The sequence below is a fragment of the Gallus gallus genome, chromosome 10 (assembly GCF_016699485.2).
Source record: "Gallus gallus isolate bGalGal1 chromosome 10, bGalGal1.mat.broiler.GRCg7b, whole genome shotgun sequence".
Taxonomy (NCBI): Eukaryota; Metazoa; Chordata; class Aves; order Galliformes; family Phasianidae; genus Gallus; species Gallus gallus.
In genome coordinates this window covers 11,384,603-11,399,650 of record NC_052541.1, presented here as the reverse complement: position 1 = coordinate 11,399,650, position 15,048 = coordinate 11,384,603, and the positions used below count along the sequence as shown (strand labels likewise).

The 15,048-nt window shown below is 39.2% G+C and overlaps 1 protein-coding gene and 1 long non-coding RNA gene across 3 annotated transcripts in view; one reads left to right on the top strand and one right to left on the bottom strand.

Moving 5' to 3' along the window:
- Positions 1–11,801, bottom strand: part of LOC121111634 — a 42,590-nt gene extending 30,789 nt beyond the window's left edge. Inside the window, exon 1 of the long non-coding RNA XR_005862790.2 lies at positions 11,576–11,801. This is a non-coding gene — a long non-coding RNA (uncharacterized LOC121111634). The remainder of the gene's footprint in view (positions 1–11,575) is intronic.
- A 72-nt stretch (positions 11,802–11,873) lies between these two features.
- BNC1 (basonuclin 1) overlaps positions 11,874–15,048 on the top strand; it is a 71,103-nt gene continuing 67,928 nt past the window's right edge. The window contains exon 1 of one of the 2 annotated variants that reach the window (XM_040706764.2): positions 11,874–11,934. In XM_040706764.2, coding sequence (XP_040562698.1) covers positions 11,884–11,934 — 51 coding nt within the window. In that variant the 5' untranslated portion in view covers positions 11,874–11,883. Of the gene's footprint in view, positions 11,969–15,048 lie in introns of both variants that reach the window. The other variant, XM_004943823.5, reaches the window with a different exon arrangement.

Sequence of the window (15,048 nt, the reverse complement as noted above, 5' to 3'; positions counted from 1 at the left end):
TTTTGCCTTACCACACTAAAAAACCACTGTCTTCTGCATTTCTGATGGATTTCTGGTTTTAACATCTTAGCCTATTATGTTTTCTATTTGTGTTTGTTAGTGCACATGTGAGTGCATCTGTGCCTGTGTGTCAAGATCATTACTAATCATAGTAGTGGCAGAAAAAGGAAACTTCTAAGCCACTGGAAGAGCAACAGCATTCAGTAAGTTCAAGGCCTGCTAGGATTAAGGTTTGGCTGATCTGAGCCACCTGTTTTTCAACTGAATGTAGAAAGATGTGAATACTGTTCTTGAAGAAGAAAGCAAGGATTAGATAGCCTTGGGAAAAGACATATCCAGATCTTTGCAGAGTTGGCTGCCAGTCATACCAAAACAAACTCAAAGGCCCACTGTTCATAACGGTTTCCATATATGTCTTTATGTGATATTTAAATGGTAACAATTCTTAAGGAAAACCTTTACACATGGATTTGTTTCCCAAGATATACAAGAAAATTTTACATCTTTCAGTCAACTTCAAAATTCCATGGCTGAATTGACTAAATAGTTTTTAAAAGCGAAATCGACGTTTTTATGATCAGCTGGTCTTTTAGGTCGTATTATTACAGGATTTCACAAGTGAGTAACTCATAATCACTTGAACTATCCATTGAAGGATCAGGCTTCCATCCAGTATACATATGGCACTTGTGCCTTAAGGCTTTGGGGTTTAAAGTCTGTAAAGAAATGCAGTCGTGCATAAAGTGGACTACCTGTGACCACAGAACACGCGTTCACTAAAGAACACCTCTGCAAGGAGGAAATAGAGCAGCAGCTGGTAAAGCTGCATCAGAGTGGATTTTCTTAGGTAACTGTGTTAAATGCATTTGGAAGAATAAAGAGCAGCTTCTTTAACACTAAGAAAGACATCACATGAACACTCCTACTAATGAGCAGTTCTGATCTTGAACATATGATTAATGCATTTCCCAGGTTTCCTTTAAAAATCATCTGTGTTGTTTTAATGCAGTTAAGGGAATTCTGTGTTGTATCTTCTGCACTGACATCAGCAGAGAATTTTCCATGGTATGCACTACTTGTGCATGATCTTCAGCAGGAAGCTGTTCTTTGGTCCTGTAAGCCATGTGCTATTTATTATAGAACACGGATAGGAGATGGTATTTTCACAAGCAAGTACGTGAATGCAGACCACAAGTCTTGAATGCAGACCACAAGTCCTTTTGACTTTTAGTAAAACTCACCTAAAACATTCAGGTACTTTGAAAATGTTAGCAACTGAGTTTTGAAAGCTTTTGAAAGAGCGTGTTACAGTCCTGTAGTTCATCTTTTTGAAAGAAATCGTTCCTTTTGATATTCACTCCCACTGTATCTTTAGACCAGTCTATAAGCAAGGATAACATTTCCTTACCCATCTGAGTTCATAAGGCTTTATAAATGTCAATTTATCGATAGAGCAATAGAGATGATTTCCTTGCAAAGATCAGATCAGTCTCTTCATAACCATAAGAAAATGCAGATCGCTATGCAGGTGAGCTCATCATATCATAAGTGACTGCTAACTTGTCTTCCTTTTGTAGGATTCACCACTCCCCAAAATGTCCAAGTTCTTAGACCAGGATCCATGGATTAATAGGATGGTAGTAGTAAGTTATTTTTCTGTTAGTGCTTTTTTAAGCTATTGAATTATTCTCTCTGACTTGAGTCACTGGAGTAAACTTTTTTATCTAGCAGAGCTCCCTTTGCTGTGTATTGCAAAAGAATTAAGGTGATCTTTATTGCAATGGACAGCATCAGAAATTATAATGCAGTTTAGGGCTCTGTTACTGACTGCAGCAAAGGTACATGAATTAATCCTTTTCTCTACCTTCTCAACTTTTTCTTTCTTCAGAGTGACTTGGATCAGATGTTTGCATCCTGGAGCATCCCTTCAACAAACATCTCCCAACATTTTTTTCCAGGTTTCCTCTTACTTTCCCGGGCCATTGGACAGGATTTTATATATGAGATCTTTTTCAACTATTCATGTACTTTGGTATTAATACATGGATAAATCACAGATTACTTGTAAGAATTTCTGAATATCTGCAAGTGCAATACCAAATTCATAGTGGTTTTGCAGTTTCACTTGCATACTTCTTCACATTTCTTAGCTATCCAATAAGTATCTCCTCTACATCCATGCCGAACATGTGGTATCACAGCTGTACAATGTAACACCAGAAGCTCTCTCTGATAAAGAATTTGGTGTAGTTCCATGTCAAGAATAAGAAAACAAATCAAACCATCGTCATTATTTCACTGGAGATTTCTGGTATCTGTTTCTGTGCAAAAGAGCATTAGAACAGCAAAACGATCCCACTGAGTCACACAAAAGTCTCTCCTGCCCAGTATCTTACCCTCAACACAAGTGGATGCCTAGAGAAGAGTAGCAGTAAGACAAATTCTGCAGAACACAATAATCTTGGCACTGCTAATACAAAGCATCTGAAAGCAACTCTTTGCTTAGTTTCTCTTGCAGTGAGTATTGCCCTTCACATTCAATCTGATGCTCTATTCCAGTTTCTATGTTTTAATGCCTTCTTCCTTTAGCACATTGTAAAATATTTTAGGAAATTAAGATCCTATAACAACAAGCATGCTGTTTATCATTAACAAAATGGACCGACACTGGCAGAAATAAAGGACTTTATGAGATTTGTCTATTAGGTGTAGTTGTCTATTTTTTTTTCTTTTGTGTCAGAAAAAGCACTACTCATTCAGTAGCAACTTCGTGGAAGCCCAGTTAGAACACAGGCCTTCAAAGGTGTGTGCTAATTCTCTTATCTGATGCTTAGCCAGTAGATGGGGCTAGTAAGGTCACATGAATGAAGGAGAGAAAGAGTGTAATTTGAAAAGCAAATGAAGGACTCTAAGTAGCAAATGAAAGAAGTTTGCTTCACAGCTTAGAAGAGATTTGGATGCGTTTAAAAATACAACAATCTATTGTATTTTTTAAAACCAAGGTGCATGTGGTGGAGAGTGAACTAAAGGTATTGAACGTATTTCTTTTGTAAGGTGCTTCTCTTTCTAATTGTATTTCTTGGAATAGATCTCTTCCAAACAATTAGTCTCATTTATGTCAGTGTCATACTTTAAAAGTAAAATCTCCTGCGAAAAAAAAGAAATAAAGAAAGAAAAACTAAAGTTATCGTGATTGAACACTCAATACCAAATCAGTATAATTTCTGTGTTTTGAATTGCCATGAGAATAGCTGAGTTCCCATCAAGTTAAGTCTTGCATAGATAGCAGTCGTGCCTCTCATTTCCTAATGGTGCTGCCATCATTCCCTTCCCTCTTGACTTTTGTTCAGGTATAATTAGAATGTGCCTGCAGATATTCCATTGAATGCCTAGCTTCTGTTTGTAAATTATATGCATTGTAAAGCTTATGAATTGATTCATGTGTTAAAAATTCATAGAAGAATTCTGAATAAAAAGCTAAGGCGTGACAATATAATTTTTCAGTAAATAAAAATAACAAAGATAGCTGCCACTTCAGTTACTTAAAATGGAGATTTTGGCCCTTTTCTCCAGCTCCCACAAACCTGCCTTTCAAACAAAGGACAAGTGAGCATTGCCTGAAGGCTGTCGGTTTGTAAGCAACACAGCCAGTGAGCAATTTATTTATTAAGGGCACAGGAGACAGGTCATTCAACTGCACATTTGGCTCAGGCACAAATCCCAAAGAATGCTGTTAAGGACCTCAAGTTTTCTTGAATTGCTCCAGACCTTACCCAAATTATATTGCTGGAGTATTTTTGTTGCTGAAGTTGACTTGACAAGTGGTACAAGCAGAAGAGATTTCTTTCTCTAAAACAAAACAAAAAACAACAAAGTTCATCTGCCCACAGATGTGAAATTGCACAGGACATTGAAGAAAACATATATAAAAGGCAGAGGAGAAAAGAAGAGTGAGGTCATCGTGCTCTTTTAGCAGTCTTGTCTGTCTCTTTATCACTGAGCTTGTTTATTAGTTTTCCACATACCTTATGTCTGGAAGGTTAGGGTTAATATGAGCTGAAGGGTATATTTCCCACTAAGCATTCAGACTGCCCAGCTGAGCAACAGCCTGTAGCTGAGATTTGTCCTTTTATAAGATTTAATCTATCAAAAATTTTACATGAATTCTGAAAAGTTTAAATTCTGTATCTGATGTTTTTCCCTAACTTCAAAATTGTTGGCTTTCATACCTCAGTTAATTATAGTACATTTAGATGAGCTGAGAGAGAGAATTTAATCCAATAAATCTGGAAATACCAAACTATTAGACATAAGATCAATCCATGACTTTTCAATAGCCTACCACTTTTTGCCTTACTCTAGAGCTGAGAAACATGGAAATGCTGGTACTGGTACATCAAAGCATTGGAAAATTTTAATCAACGGCACCTTCAAGCTATTATGCATATCAAGTGGCAAGATAAAATCATGAATAACAAAGTTCTGCAAAGTGGTTGCACAAACATTGTTGAAGCAATCTTATAAAAGCACAGTTTGCTGGACTGGACATGTCCTCTGCACTGAGGACACCAAGCTCCCAAAGGAAAAAACGTGTAGTAAACTTTTAATGTGTGAAAGATCAAGAGACCGACCGAGGCAGAAATAAAAAGATGCCCTGGAAAAAAAGAAAAAAGAACCTCACCCATTGTGACACAGGTAGCAACACATGTGGCAAACAAAACATGTTGGCTGTTGGCGAGGCCTATTAACATCTGCTGCAGAAAGCCTGGAAGAAACACATGCAAGCCAAGAGGAGAATAGGGTAACTGGCAAACAGAGAGAATGTGAGAGTGGGAGCACGTGCAGAGAAGCTGCAGAAGCACCTAATATAACTGATCCCAGTGTACAGATGTTGATGTCATGCAAACATTTCTTCTTCATCTCCAGAACAACAGGCACCAACTGATGATGACAACTTCACTTTTGGACCTCCATGCCAACCCCTAATCTTCATGCAGCAAATAATGTTATTCTTGGAGCTGGACAGTCTTGCCTAAGGAAGCAGCAACCTAAAAAAGCCAGCTCCATTAAAAAATGTGGGTGGGGTGAAGTACATGGGAAAGAGGCAATCATGAAAATGATCCATAAGGAAGTTTGTTTCACGCTTCTGAAAAAGGCTTGGCAATAAGCGATCGGGGATTTTCTGTTTAGGGAAGGTCCTTGTAGTAAAGAAAAATAATAATCAGAGAGAGAGCATCTACACAGGAGATTTGAGAGAGAAAAGGTTCAAAATAATCAATTTTTATAAGATATGATTTATTTTTTATGTTTTCTCCATCTTTCCCTGGCAACGCCAGCTACTTTTCTTTGTTACTGAGCTTCGGAGACGTTTGCTTGCACAGGAGACATGAAAGGACATTAAGTTCACGTCACATCTGTGAACATGTTGCCATGTCAACAGGCAATACTTTGTGGCTTAATTATTGATTGACTCATGTTCCTTTAGGACATAACACAAGCAATAACAGCACACTGAGCAGCTTTTCTAACTTAGGTACCTATTTATACCATACAAGAGGTGTGGCACTTCAAACCTAAGTATGGCTAATGTCCATATCAGAGTCACTTTATAAAAGACCCTGCTACAGTCATCTTGCAGGAAGAAAGTGATGGTCTCACACATAATTACATTAATCACATTGATGAAGAACTAGGATTAGAGCTGTTGTCTTCAAGATCAAAATCTCTATCCTGCACAACTCAAGCTAAAGAAGAGCTCTTTTAGGTAATGAGTGGATTAGTTCCTGCAGTCACTCAGTCATTCAACACGTTAGACATAGCAATGAGAACAATTTATTTCCAGGCACTAACTGTGAGGTAAGGAAAGGTATGAACTTACAGTGTGTAAACTAATCCGTGTTAACTATTCACATGTACACTGTTCTCTTGTGCTGGGTATGAGGTTTCTTATCTCCTTTTCATTGAGCAGCAAGCTACCTAAAATTACACTATGTTTACCAAGATGTGAGAGCGTGTACAGTTAAATCACACAGTTTCAAGTACTATAAGTTCAACACCCTCACAGGTATTTGTTGCCACATCTATGTGCCAGTTATGTGTCTACATGCACAAAGTAAGCAGACTACAATCAGGCAGAGAGGAACACTGAACAGTTCCAAAATCACTCAGTGAAGTATGGGGAAGAGAAGCAAAATTTGAAGAGAGAGGTACTATTTTTACCATGATGGCACCAAATCCAATTCATTTCACAGCACAGTAAACTAGGATTATCTATGCAGAAATCTTAGGAAGTCTCCCTTGCAGGAGTCATTTCAGATCCCGTAGTAGAAGTGTAGTCAGGCAGGATTCTTAGGCACTCAAAAACAAAGCAAAAGGATAGGAAAGCTTCTATAAAGTAAAAGGCATGTAGGAACGTAGAATAGATCTCTAGTCTAAAACTAATCTTTTTTATTTCTTTCATTATTATTTTTTTTAACAGGTATAGGCAGTGCCTTGGAAAATTTTACCTACCACTTATGATTTTAAACTTAGTATGCTGGACGTACAGAATGAGTCAGCCAGCATCTTGGAACGTCCTTTTGATGTGTGTGGTCATGCTCACATCTTGCAAAGTTCAGTATTTCAAACCCAGGTTGTACACATAGTGGTTCTCACACTCAATTTATCACTGCTGCACTGTTATCTATGTGTTATAGGTCCAAAAAAAGCACTCTTTGCCTCTTGGTTCTCTTATGGTCATTTAGAAACACTTCAGATGTGGTTGTAGCTTAGAAAATCGTATTTGAACCAAGCAAGTTTCAATTAGGAATGTTGCACCATTTTTTGCTAGGTCTTTTTATATCATGGAGTGCTATCTGTTCTAAACATACTCTAAGTCATTTCTTACAGCTGCATATCAGATTTATGCTGCAATATGCACTCGTACAATAAACTTTACATCTCTATTTTGGTTAGAATGTGTATTTACTTAGAAATACATTACAAATTTGTCTGCAATATTTGCTTTACGGTACACGGTTTCATTCTTTGCAATTTAGTGTTTCCTGTGAAGTATCATCTCTAATACAGAAAGCTGGTCTTATGACTAAGAAAATGTGTTCATTCACCCAGTTTACTGATTCTACTCTGTTTCTCAGTTTGCCCAGACCTCAGAACCTCCTCTACATAATCAGGAAAAAGAATATTTCCCATCTGCTTGTGTTCCATATTGTCTACTTGGCTGCAGGGACAGTCCCTTAACATACAAAGTACTTTGCACACTGAGATACAAATTCTGTCAGGTCTTCTTAGTACTATAAATGAATGATAATGAGCCTATTATTATCTCAAAAGAGTAGGCTTATATAAACCACGTATGAAAACAAGTAATCGTGGTACACAAAAGTGCTGCAGCCTTAGAAATTCTGTTTCTCCTAGTCCATAAAAATGATATTTCAGCTCCTAATCGTTCTTGCTTAGAACTACTTTTCAATTTAATGAGCAAACTTTTCTCCTGCCCCTTCACTCCCCTCTCTTTAAGCATTAATCTCTGGGGTAAAGCATTGTCAAATTACTCCTGAAAATCTAAAAATGTAATGTCCACTCTATGCCCTATCTTGGCTGTGTTATCTTCAAAGAGCTTCAGAGGACTAGTGAAGCATGCCTCCTTTTTTCCTAAACCATGTGTGTACAACTAATCAAACTGAAGGATGCTTTTACTAGATACTCCTTCTCCTAATCTGTTAAAATTCTTTCAAACATCTTCCCTGCAAATGAAATTAACCTAACTAGTCTGTAACTCCATGTGCTAAAACCTTTATTATATGAAGTTCAAAGTTAAAGAAAATAATGATACAGAAGAGCATATAATTTGGGAGAGCTTGACATACACAGCTTGCATAGCTGTAATACAGCCACAAAAGTCTTTGTTTGCCTCAGTGTACGTTACCTGAATCACTATGTCATAGTGACTCAAACTTTCTTCTTTCTAAACACTGAAATTACAGTGACCACTGGTTGGCTTTGAGGGAGTCCTCTCACTGCCTAGAATTTCTCTGCATGGATGTAGAGGAGTGCACAAGGAGTCTCATTCATAATTTGTGTAGCCCGAAGAGAGCAAAATTCCGAACTGCACTTCTCTTGCTAAGTTACAGACATTGTCACTGCAAATTATATGAGGTCACCTTGGCATTAGCTAAATTTTCTACTTAAGGGAGACCTCATTGAAGCTTTTCAGTATTTAAAGGAACCTTATAAAAAAGATAGAGACTGGCTTTTTCCATGGTCTGATATTGATAGGAGTAGGAGGAATGGCTTTAAACTAAAGAACAGAGATTTAGATTAGAAGTTAGCAGGAAATTCTTTATTCAGGGGGCAGTGAGGCCCTGGTACAGGCTGCCCAGAGAAGTTGTGGATGCCCCATCCCTGCAGGCATTCAAAGACAGATTGGATGGGGCCCTTGGCAGCCTGAGCTGGTGAGGGGAAACCATATAACCATGTCCATTGCACAGGGATTGGAATTAAATGATCTTTATGGTCTCTTCCAACCCAAGCCATTTTATGATTCTGTGATTCTATGACTTTAAGACACTTGTTCATTCTATTGAATTTATTTGCTGATTTATATATTAAAAAATCTTAAATATTCCTCTACCAAAGTTTCATGCAAGAATCTTTATGATTACAGTGGCTTAACAAAAATGTGCAGCTGGCATGCATCACATGATATTTTTTTTCCTAGTGGTTAGAACAGTGATTACTCTCAGATGCATTTTACAAGGATTTAAACTTACCAGGTTTGTTTATCAAATGCTATCAAGACTGCTTATTATGTAGTTAAAATACAGTAATTATTACTATGTGACAAGACTGACTCATTACAGAGCACCTGTACCCTGGTAAGAACAAATATTTTCTTTTAATGTAGTTCTAAACAAAGTTTGGGTAAATGTTGCCTCTGTAGTCTATCATAGCATTTGAGTAGGTATGACTGAGCAAAGTTGTCAGAGCTTCAGGATAGAAAATAACTAGAGGGTGAAAGGAGACAAAAGATAATCTGATGTCTCCTTGCATGCTGGGGTCTACAATGACAATGTGTTAATGAATGAACAACAAAAGTGAGAATAAAACGTAATGATTTCTTGTTTTAAGAAGTTAGATTATATGCACTAATGAAGACTTAAGTTTTGTAAGTCCATGCATTTTCACTTAAAACATGTATTAATCATAATATAAATTCAAAGAACAAGAAGATTAAAAAGATATTTGAGTTTCTATTTAGTGTTGTGTAATACAAATTTCTACGTGATTTGAAAAAGTGTTCCAAGTGATACTTGATAGAGCCTCACAGATGTGTGGTTTCTCACATTTCTTCCTCCATCAAATAGAAAAAGCAACAATGAGTATTAGACAACTATTTGAGAACCTGTAGATGTAGGCATCTGTCATGTCATCCAGCTGTACCTGTTGCCCACAGGGACTTTCTTAGACAGAATGGGTGAGTTGATGCCTCTTCATACAAAAATTTGAGATGAGATCAACTATAACAGTATGATTCTTACTGAAGGAGCAATCTCACATGTAATGTGGCATAAAAGAATAACTCTCATGATATTGCTGCTCCTTCTGATTGTCCTTCTGTACATTCTCATAACTCACGATGGTCAGAAGTAAATGGCGTAGGACAAGAACAATAGCTAGGAACCAATCTTTCAGGAACACAACTTACAATTTTTCTTAGGAAAAAATCCCTCCATCAGCTTTGTTCTCCCTGCTCAGTAGCCTAGTCTGAACTCCTTTGAGCAAGAAATATTTGCCTTCCTTTCCAGCTGCCCTACTGAAGATATATCAGTGTTCCCATTTCTTGGGCATTCCTGCTCTGAATGGTCAACAGTGAGCAATAGGAACACAAAAAAAGACAACTTCTCTGAAAGCCTTTACAAGCACAGTTTCCAAAACTTGCCTGGAACCTTCTCTGCTACTTTCTGCTAGCTAGCCTAGCTTGTGGGAGCAGATCTATTTGCCTGTCCTTCACTCTGTCTCTTATTGCTCATGCATCCTTTGAAAAGTAGACAGAACAGACTTGGGGTTTACAACTCTGACTACACTCCAAGCTCTCTGGTGAGCAGACTGTGCTTGCTAGCACACACCTCTCCACTTTAATAAATGCGTGTTTTGAAGTAAACAGAAGTGCTCATTATATATTTGCATTCCCAAATATTTATGTTTATATGAAAGTAGCAGAAACCAGTATTCAACAAATTAAAAAAAAAAAAAAATGGGCAAAAACTGCAAGTAAGCATCTCGAAGATCCCATTTTGTTTTACTTTTAATGGAGTATCTGTAGCTGGTCTCTCTATTCCGGTGGCTAGCTCTTTATTCCACAGTTTAACACAACACTGTACCATGAAGGAAACACTAATTCACATTCCAGCCCTTTCGCTAAACAGATCAAAAACTGTACACACTTATTTCAAGTATAAAGCTAATTTCTAGGGCTCACTGGACTATTAGTTTCATGATGATTATGAGATAAAACAGGAGAGTTGTATGTTTCATTTAGACTAGAATGAGTTGTCCATAATATCTCTATTATTCACATGCCTTTTGAAAGGACCAATTTACTCAGAGAACATCAGGGCTTATTAAACTTTGCCATTTCAGTGACTGTGGGATAAACACTTATAAAAGATTAATATTAAGAAAATCTTTTCTGTTGTGTAATTCCCACATTTCTATCACAATACTAAATATTAATAAAGAGTAGTAGTAACTTCACATTCAAGATGAAATCAATATGACTTTTTCCCCCCAAACTGCCTGTTTTCTGAAGCTGGAACAACACGTGGAATTCAAGAATTTCAGTGTGGGCATTTTATATATCTTTTTTGATTAAAAACAACAACAACAAAAACAGATTCTTAACCTGACAGATTCTAAACCTGATACTAAACAATACTACCTCCTCAATTTGCCTGCCGTAATACGCTTTAAATCACGTTTTTGCCTCATTAGTAGGTTGAATATGCAAATATTTTCTCCTGTGATTAACTACGTGTATTGGCGTATCTAGTCATCAGGTTCACTAGGACCCAATGATGTTGCAAAAGACATAAAGTGATAAATGGGTTCCAGTTTTACACAGTGTGTGAGTATACAGTCATATGTGTCTGTTGCTACATGAAATAATATATAGTGATACTTTTTAAGTACACTTAAATAAAATTGTAAAGGTGTAACTTTGTCTGTGTAAACTGACCTTCCTGAGCTAGAGCTTCTACTGTCACAGAAAAGCCGTTAGTTACATTTGCAAGGCATTCTTCCCCTATGGGAAGATGCAATTTGTACAGAACAGAATGAGGCTACAATAGCCTTTTTCATGCATACAGTGATCCATGTGGTCCATACCTTGGACACAACGTTTCTACAAAAGCAGAAGGTATCTCAGGAAGGTGAACAGAAAGGGACAAGGATTCTCCCTTCAGTTCCTCACCACATGGAGAGCCCTCACAGCTGCGGAGGCCTCCAAAAGAAGAGGAGGGAATGGTTTATTCTCTTTTCACTCGCCCAAGTTTTACGTTGCTGTTAGTTCACATACCGAGACAGGTTCTATGGGGACACGCTGGCTGACAGGACGGGCCATCTCCCCTCGAAGGCTCCTCACTGCCTCCCCCCACCGGCGTTCTAGAAAGCACTGCGCTCCGAGCCAGCGGAACCCGCGGGGACAGCCCGCTGCTGGCGGCCGTTTGGGCGGGAAGCGGCCCCGCTGGAGGGTGTGTGGGATGGAGCGGGCCGGCACAGCTGGGGGGCGACGGCCGCGCAGGGCACAACCACCTGTGACCATCACCTGGCCCGGGGAGCAGGCGTTAAATCACACCGGACTGAGCCCCTCCCTTAGGGGAGTACATGGGTGTGGGTGCTGTTGGCTCGGATCGCCTCTGGAGTGGCCCTCTGGAGGTGGGTACCTCGCGCACCGTCGGATATGGAGAACGTAAGTACCTCGCTACGGGCTGAGGAGATTTTGTGCTGCGGCCCTGTGGGAAGGGACGGCGCTGTGGGGCTGGGCGGGATGCATGGCGGCGCGTGGCAGTGCCTCATGCCACATCGCCTCACCGGGCTGAAGACTATGGGGCTCCGGTTCGGGGTGGATGTTGTGCTACTCGGTGGCCTGGATCTCCTCGCCGGGTGCTCTTGCTGACCTGAAGGCGTGGGGAGAGGCCAGAACCGGGCCTGAGAGACTGGCTGTGGTTTCTGTAACCCAGAGTGTGCAAGTTTGCATTTGGTCTTGGTTTTTTAACTTTCTAAAAATTATTATTACTTTTAAACATGCAGAGGATTTTTTTTTTTTTTTTTTTTTTGCTCATTAGCATTATGTGTGTAGCTGCTGCTTGATTGCTACCTTGTAAAGGTGCTGATGGCAGTAAGGGGATGGCTCTGTGGTGGCAGGAAGGTACTGATGGTGCACAGTATTGGGTGAGAATACTGGGTGGTCCTCTGCTTTGGTATTACTGCTTCTACTACTTAAGGCTAAAAGCTCAGATTTAGCCTTTGGTACTGAGGTTGTAGTGAGTTACGTGAAAGCTCTGTGCCATGAGTTAATGTTTCAGGTTCCTTCTGTCCTGTTGTATTTAGGTGTTCCCTGTAGTACTGGGGGAGTGCTCTTCTCCTGAGTGGCTGAGTGTAGTGGAGCTCACTCATGAGATCCTCTGGTGATGGTTATTGCCCATAGGTTAATGCACCTTCCTCACCTGCAATGGTTTTTATAAACTAAAAAGGCATAGAAGGGAAGGACAGAAATGCTTTCATCCTTCCCCCAAACCCCCTGTACATCCTAATGCATTTTCTCTTGAAATCCTTCTCGCAGCCCCTCTTGTAACCAAATCGGCAGGTGTTACCTTCAAAAGGTGGAGCCTCTCACATGTGAAATAGGCTGTCTTAATTACAGGATTTCGATAGAGGTGTGCTTCAGTTGGTCACTGCTTTGGTTTCTTTACAACTGCTTTGAAGGGCAGTTCTGAATTATCAAGTTGTGGTTTTTTACTCTTTTAATTATGCTTCTATTGAAAAAAAAAGTAACAATTCTAACTTTTTTGGCTCTCTATTTTAAGCTGTTGTGATTAGAAAGAAAAATTGCAGGTATGAATTCTGGTTGGAGCAACAAATGTGTGCAAATTTTAATGCTTGTGTAACAGCAGTCTGTTAGCTGTATGTGTGAACACCCAGGGACAGGAACCTATGGCAGATAAATCACAAAGCACTGCTGCTCAAAGTCAGATGCCAAAGGTAGCTTTGGAAGCCTTCAATGAAGTTAATTCTTAGGTGGGCAAGCAGACTGCTTGTAAGTTTTGACCATTTATGACCACTGATTGCAAACGTGTCACCACCTTGCAAATGCAGGAATCTGTGCTTCAGGAAGCACAAGAGGAAAAAGTGAGGTTACAAGCCTCACTCACAAGCCTATTTAAAGGAATAATTAGATGGTCATATTATAAGACATAAAATCAAACTGTGGTGCATACATGTGGGCAAAAATTTGGTGTTTCTTAACTGCGGAAGCTTCAGCTTTGCAGCCTGTTTTTTTTTGTTTGTTTAGTTTTTTTACCAATGTGTACTTTAATGTTATTTTTCTGTTGAACTGAATATATAAATAAAACCTGGCAACTTGATCCACAGAGCTGAGCTTGCTGGCCTGTAGAAGGAACTTCACATATCAGGTCTTTACCTCAGTAGGCTTACTGGCAAGAACGAACAGGCTGTTAAATAAGCTAATGCAGGAGAGACCAGGCTTCTGTTCTATGTGAGGATTTCAGAGCTGTTTGCTGACAGCAGCTCTCTGAGAAACCTGTGTTCCTAAGCTGGGCCCACACAGAATGGTACTGAGCTTATTCCTATCCCTACTGTCTTCCTTATGATGTGTCACTTCAGTGTGCTTTGTGTCCTGCAATCTCCACAGCAGGGGCAATTTCTAAATTTTTTCTTTTTTTTAAATCCTCTTTGCTGTTGGGATGTTTTGAACATGATGCCTTTTGGAGTGGTATCCTCTCTCTGTTCTGGTACTTGCTGTTATACTGGCCACTTCCTTCATCTACTAGAGGTATTTTGATTAAAATTCATGTTCAGTCCCTTCCTCCCTTGCAGTCCAGAGAACGTGCGGTCTCAATCATTCATGAATTAACCCTTGCAGTAGCTCTGTGGTGAAGAAGCATTTATTTTTCCTATATCTGAGAGAGGGACCAAGGTGTGCTGATTGCTATGCACCTCTGCATCAATGGCAAAGCAGTGGGAGTTCCATGTGAAACCCCTGGTGTCTTACCATCAGTTTGTCTAAGGAGCAGCACTTGCTCCCCAGAGCAGTGCTTTCCACACCTATTCCTCCTTCCTCAGTGGCCAGACCTTGTCTTCTGAATTTTTCATCACTTTCCTTCTTTAGTACTCCATTGTAGAAGCATCAGATGCATAGTTAATGAAAGGAGCTGCCCTCCACAAAGGAGAAGCAGCAGTTCCAGGCCTGTTCACCTGAACTTAGTCTTTGTAGCTTGAGGTGTTTTACAGGGGGAGCGCTTACATCCTGAAAAACACATGTTGAACAGTAAGTGAACAGTAAGCAATGTGTTGCAAGATTATATCAATCATATCCATAAGGCACTGTTTTGCTAGGAAGGAAGAAAATGGGAAGATTATTTTAAAATTAAGAGAAAACTGATACTAACACTTTAAGCCAAATCTCTTCCTAATAAAACCTTTAAAGCTTTCTTGATTGTACAAGACTGGCATGCTGTCTCATGTTATTTGAAAGGCTCTGTAAACTGCTCAGAAGTACCTAAATACTTCAGTTCACAATGTTAATACCTCTGGATGGTGTGATTTTTATTGATGTTTTTTCAGAAGTTTTGAGTCTGGCATTTGAAAGTCTGAAAGAATAGAGCCCTGGCAATTAGATCTTGTCTGTTTTCCTTCGTGCTCTTCAGCAAATTCTGACACTCACAAGTAACAACACATCTAGGGCTGTATTTTATATATTTCAAATGCATATAGTATTTTGTGATGGGAAAAGTTTTACATTAGAAGTTG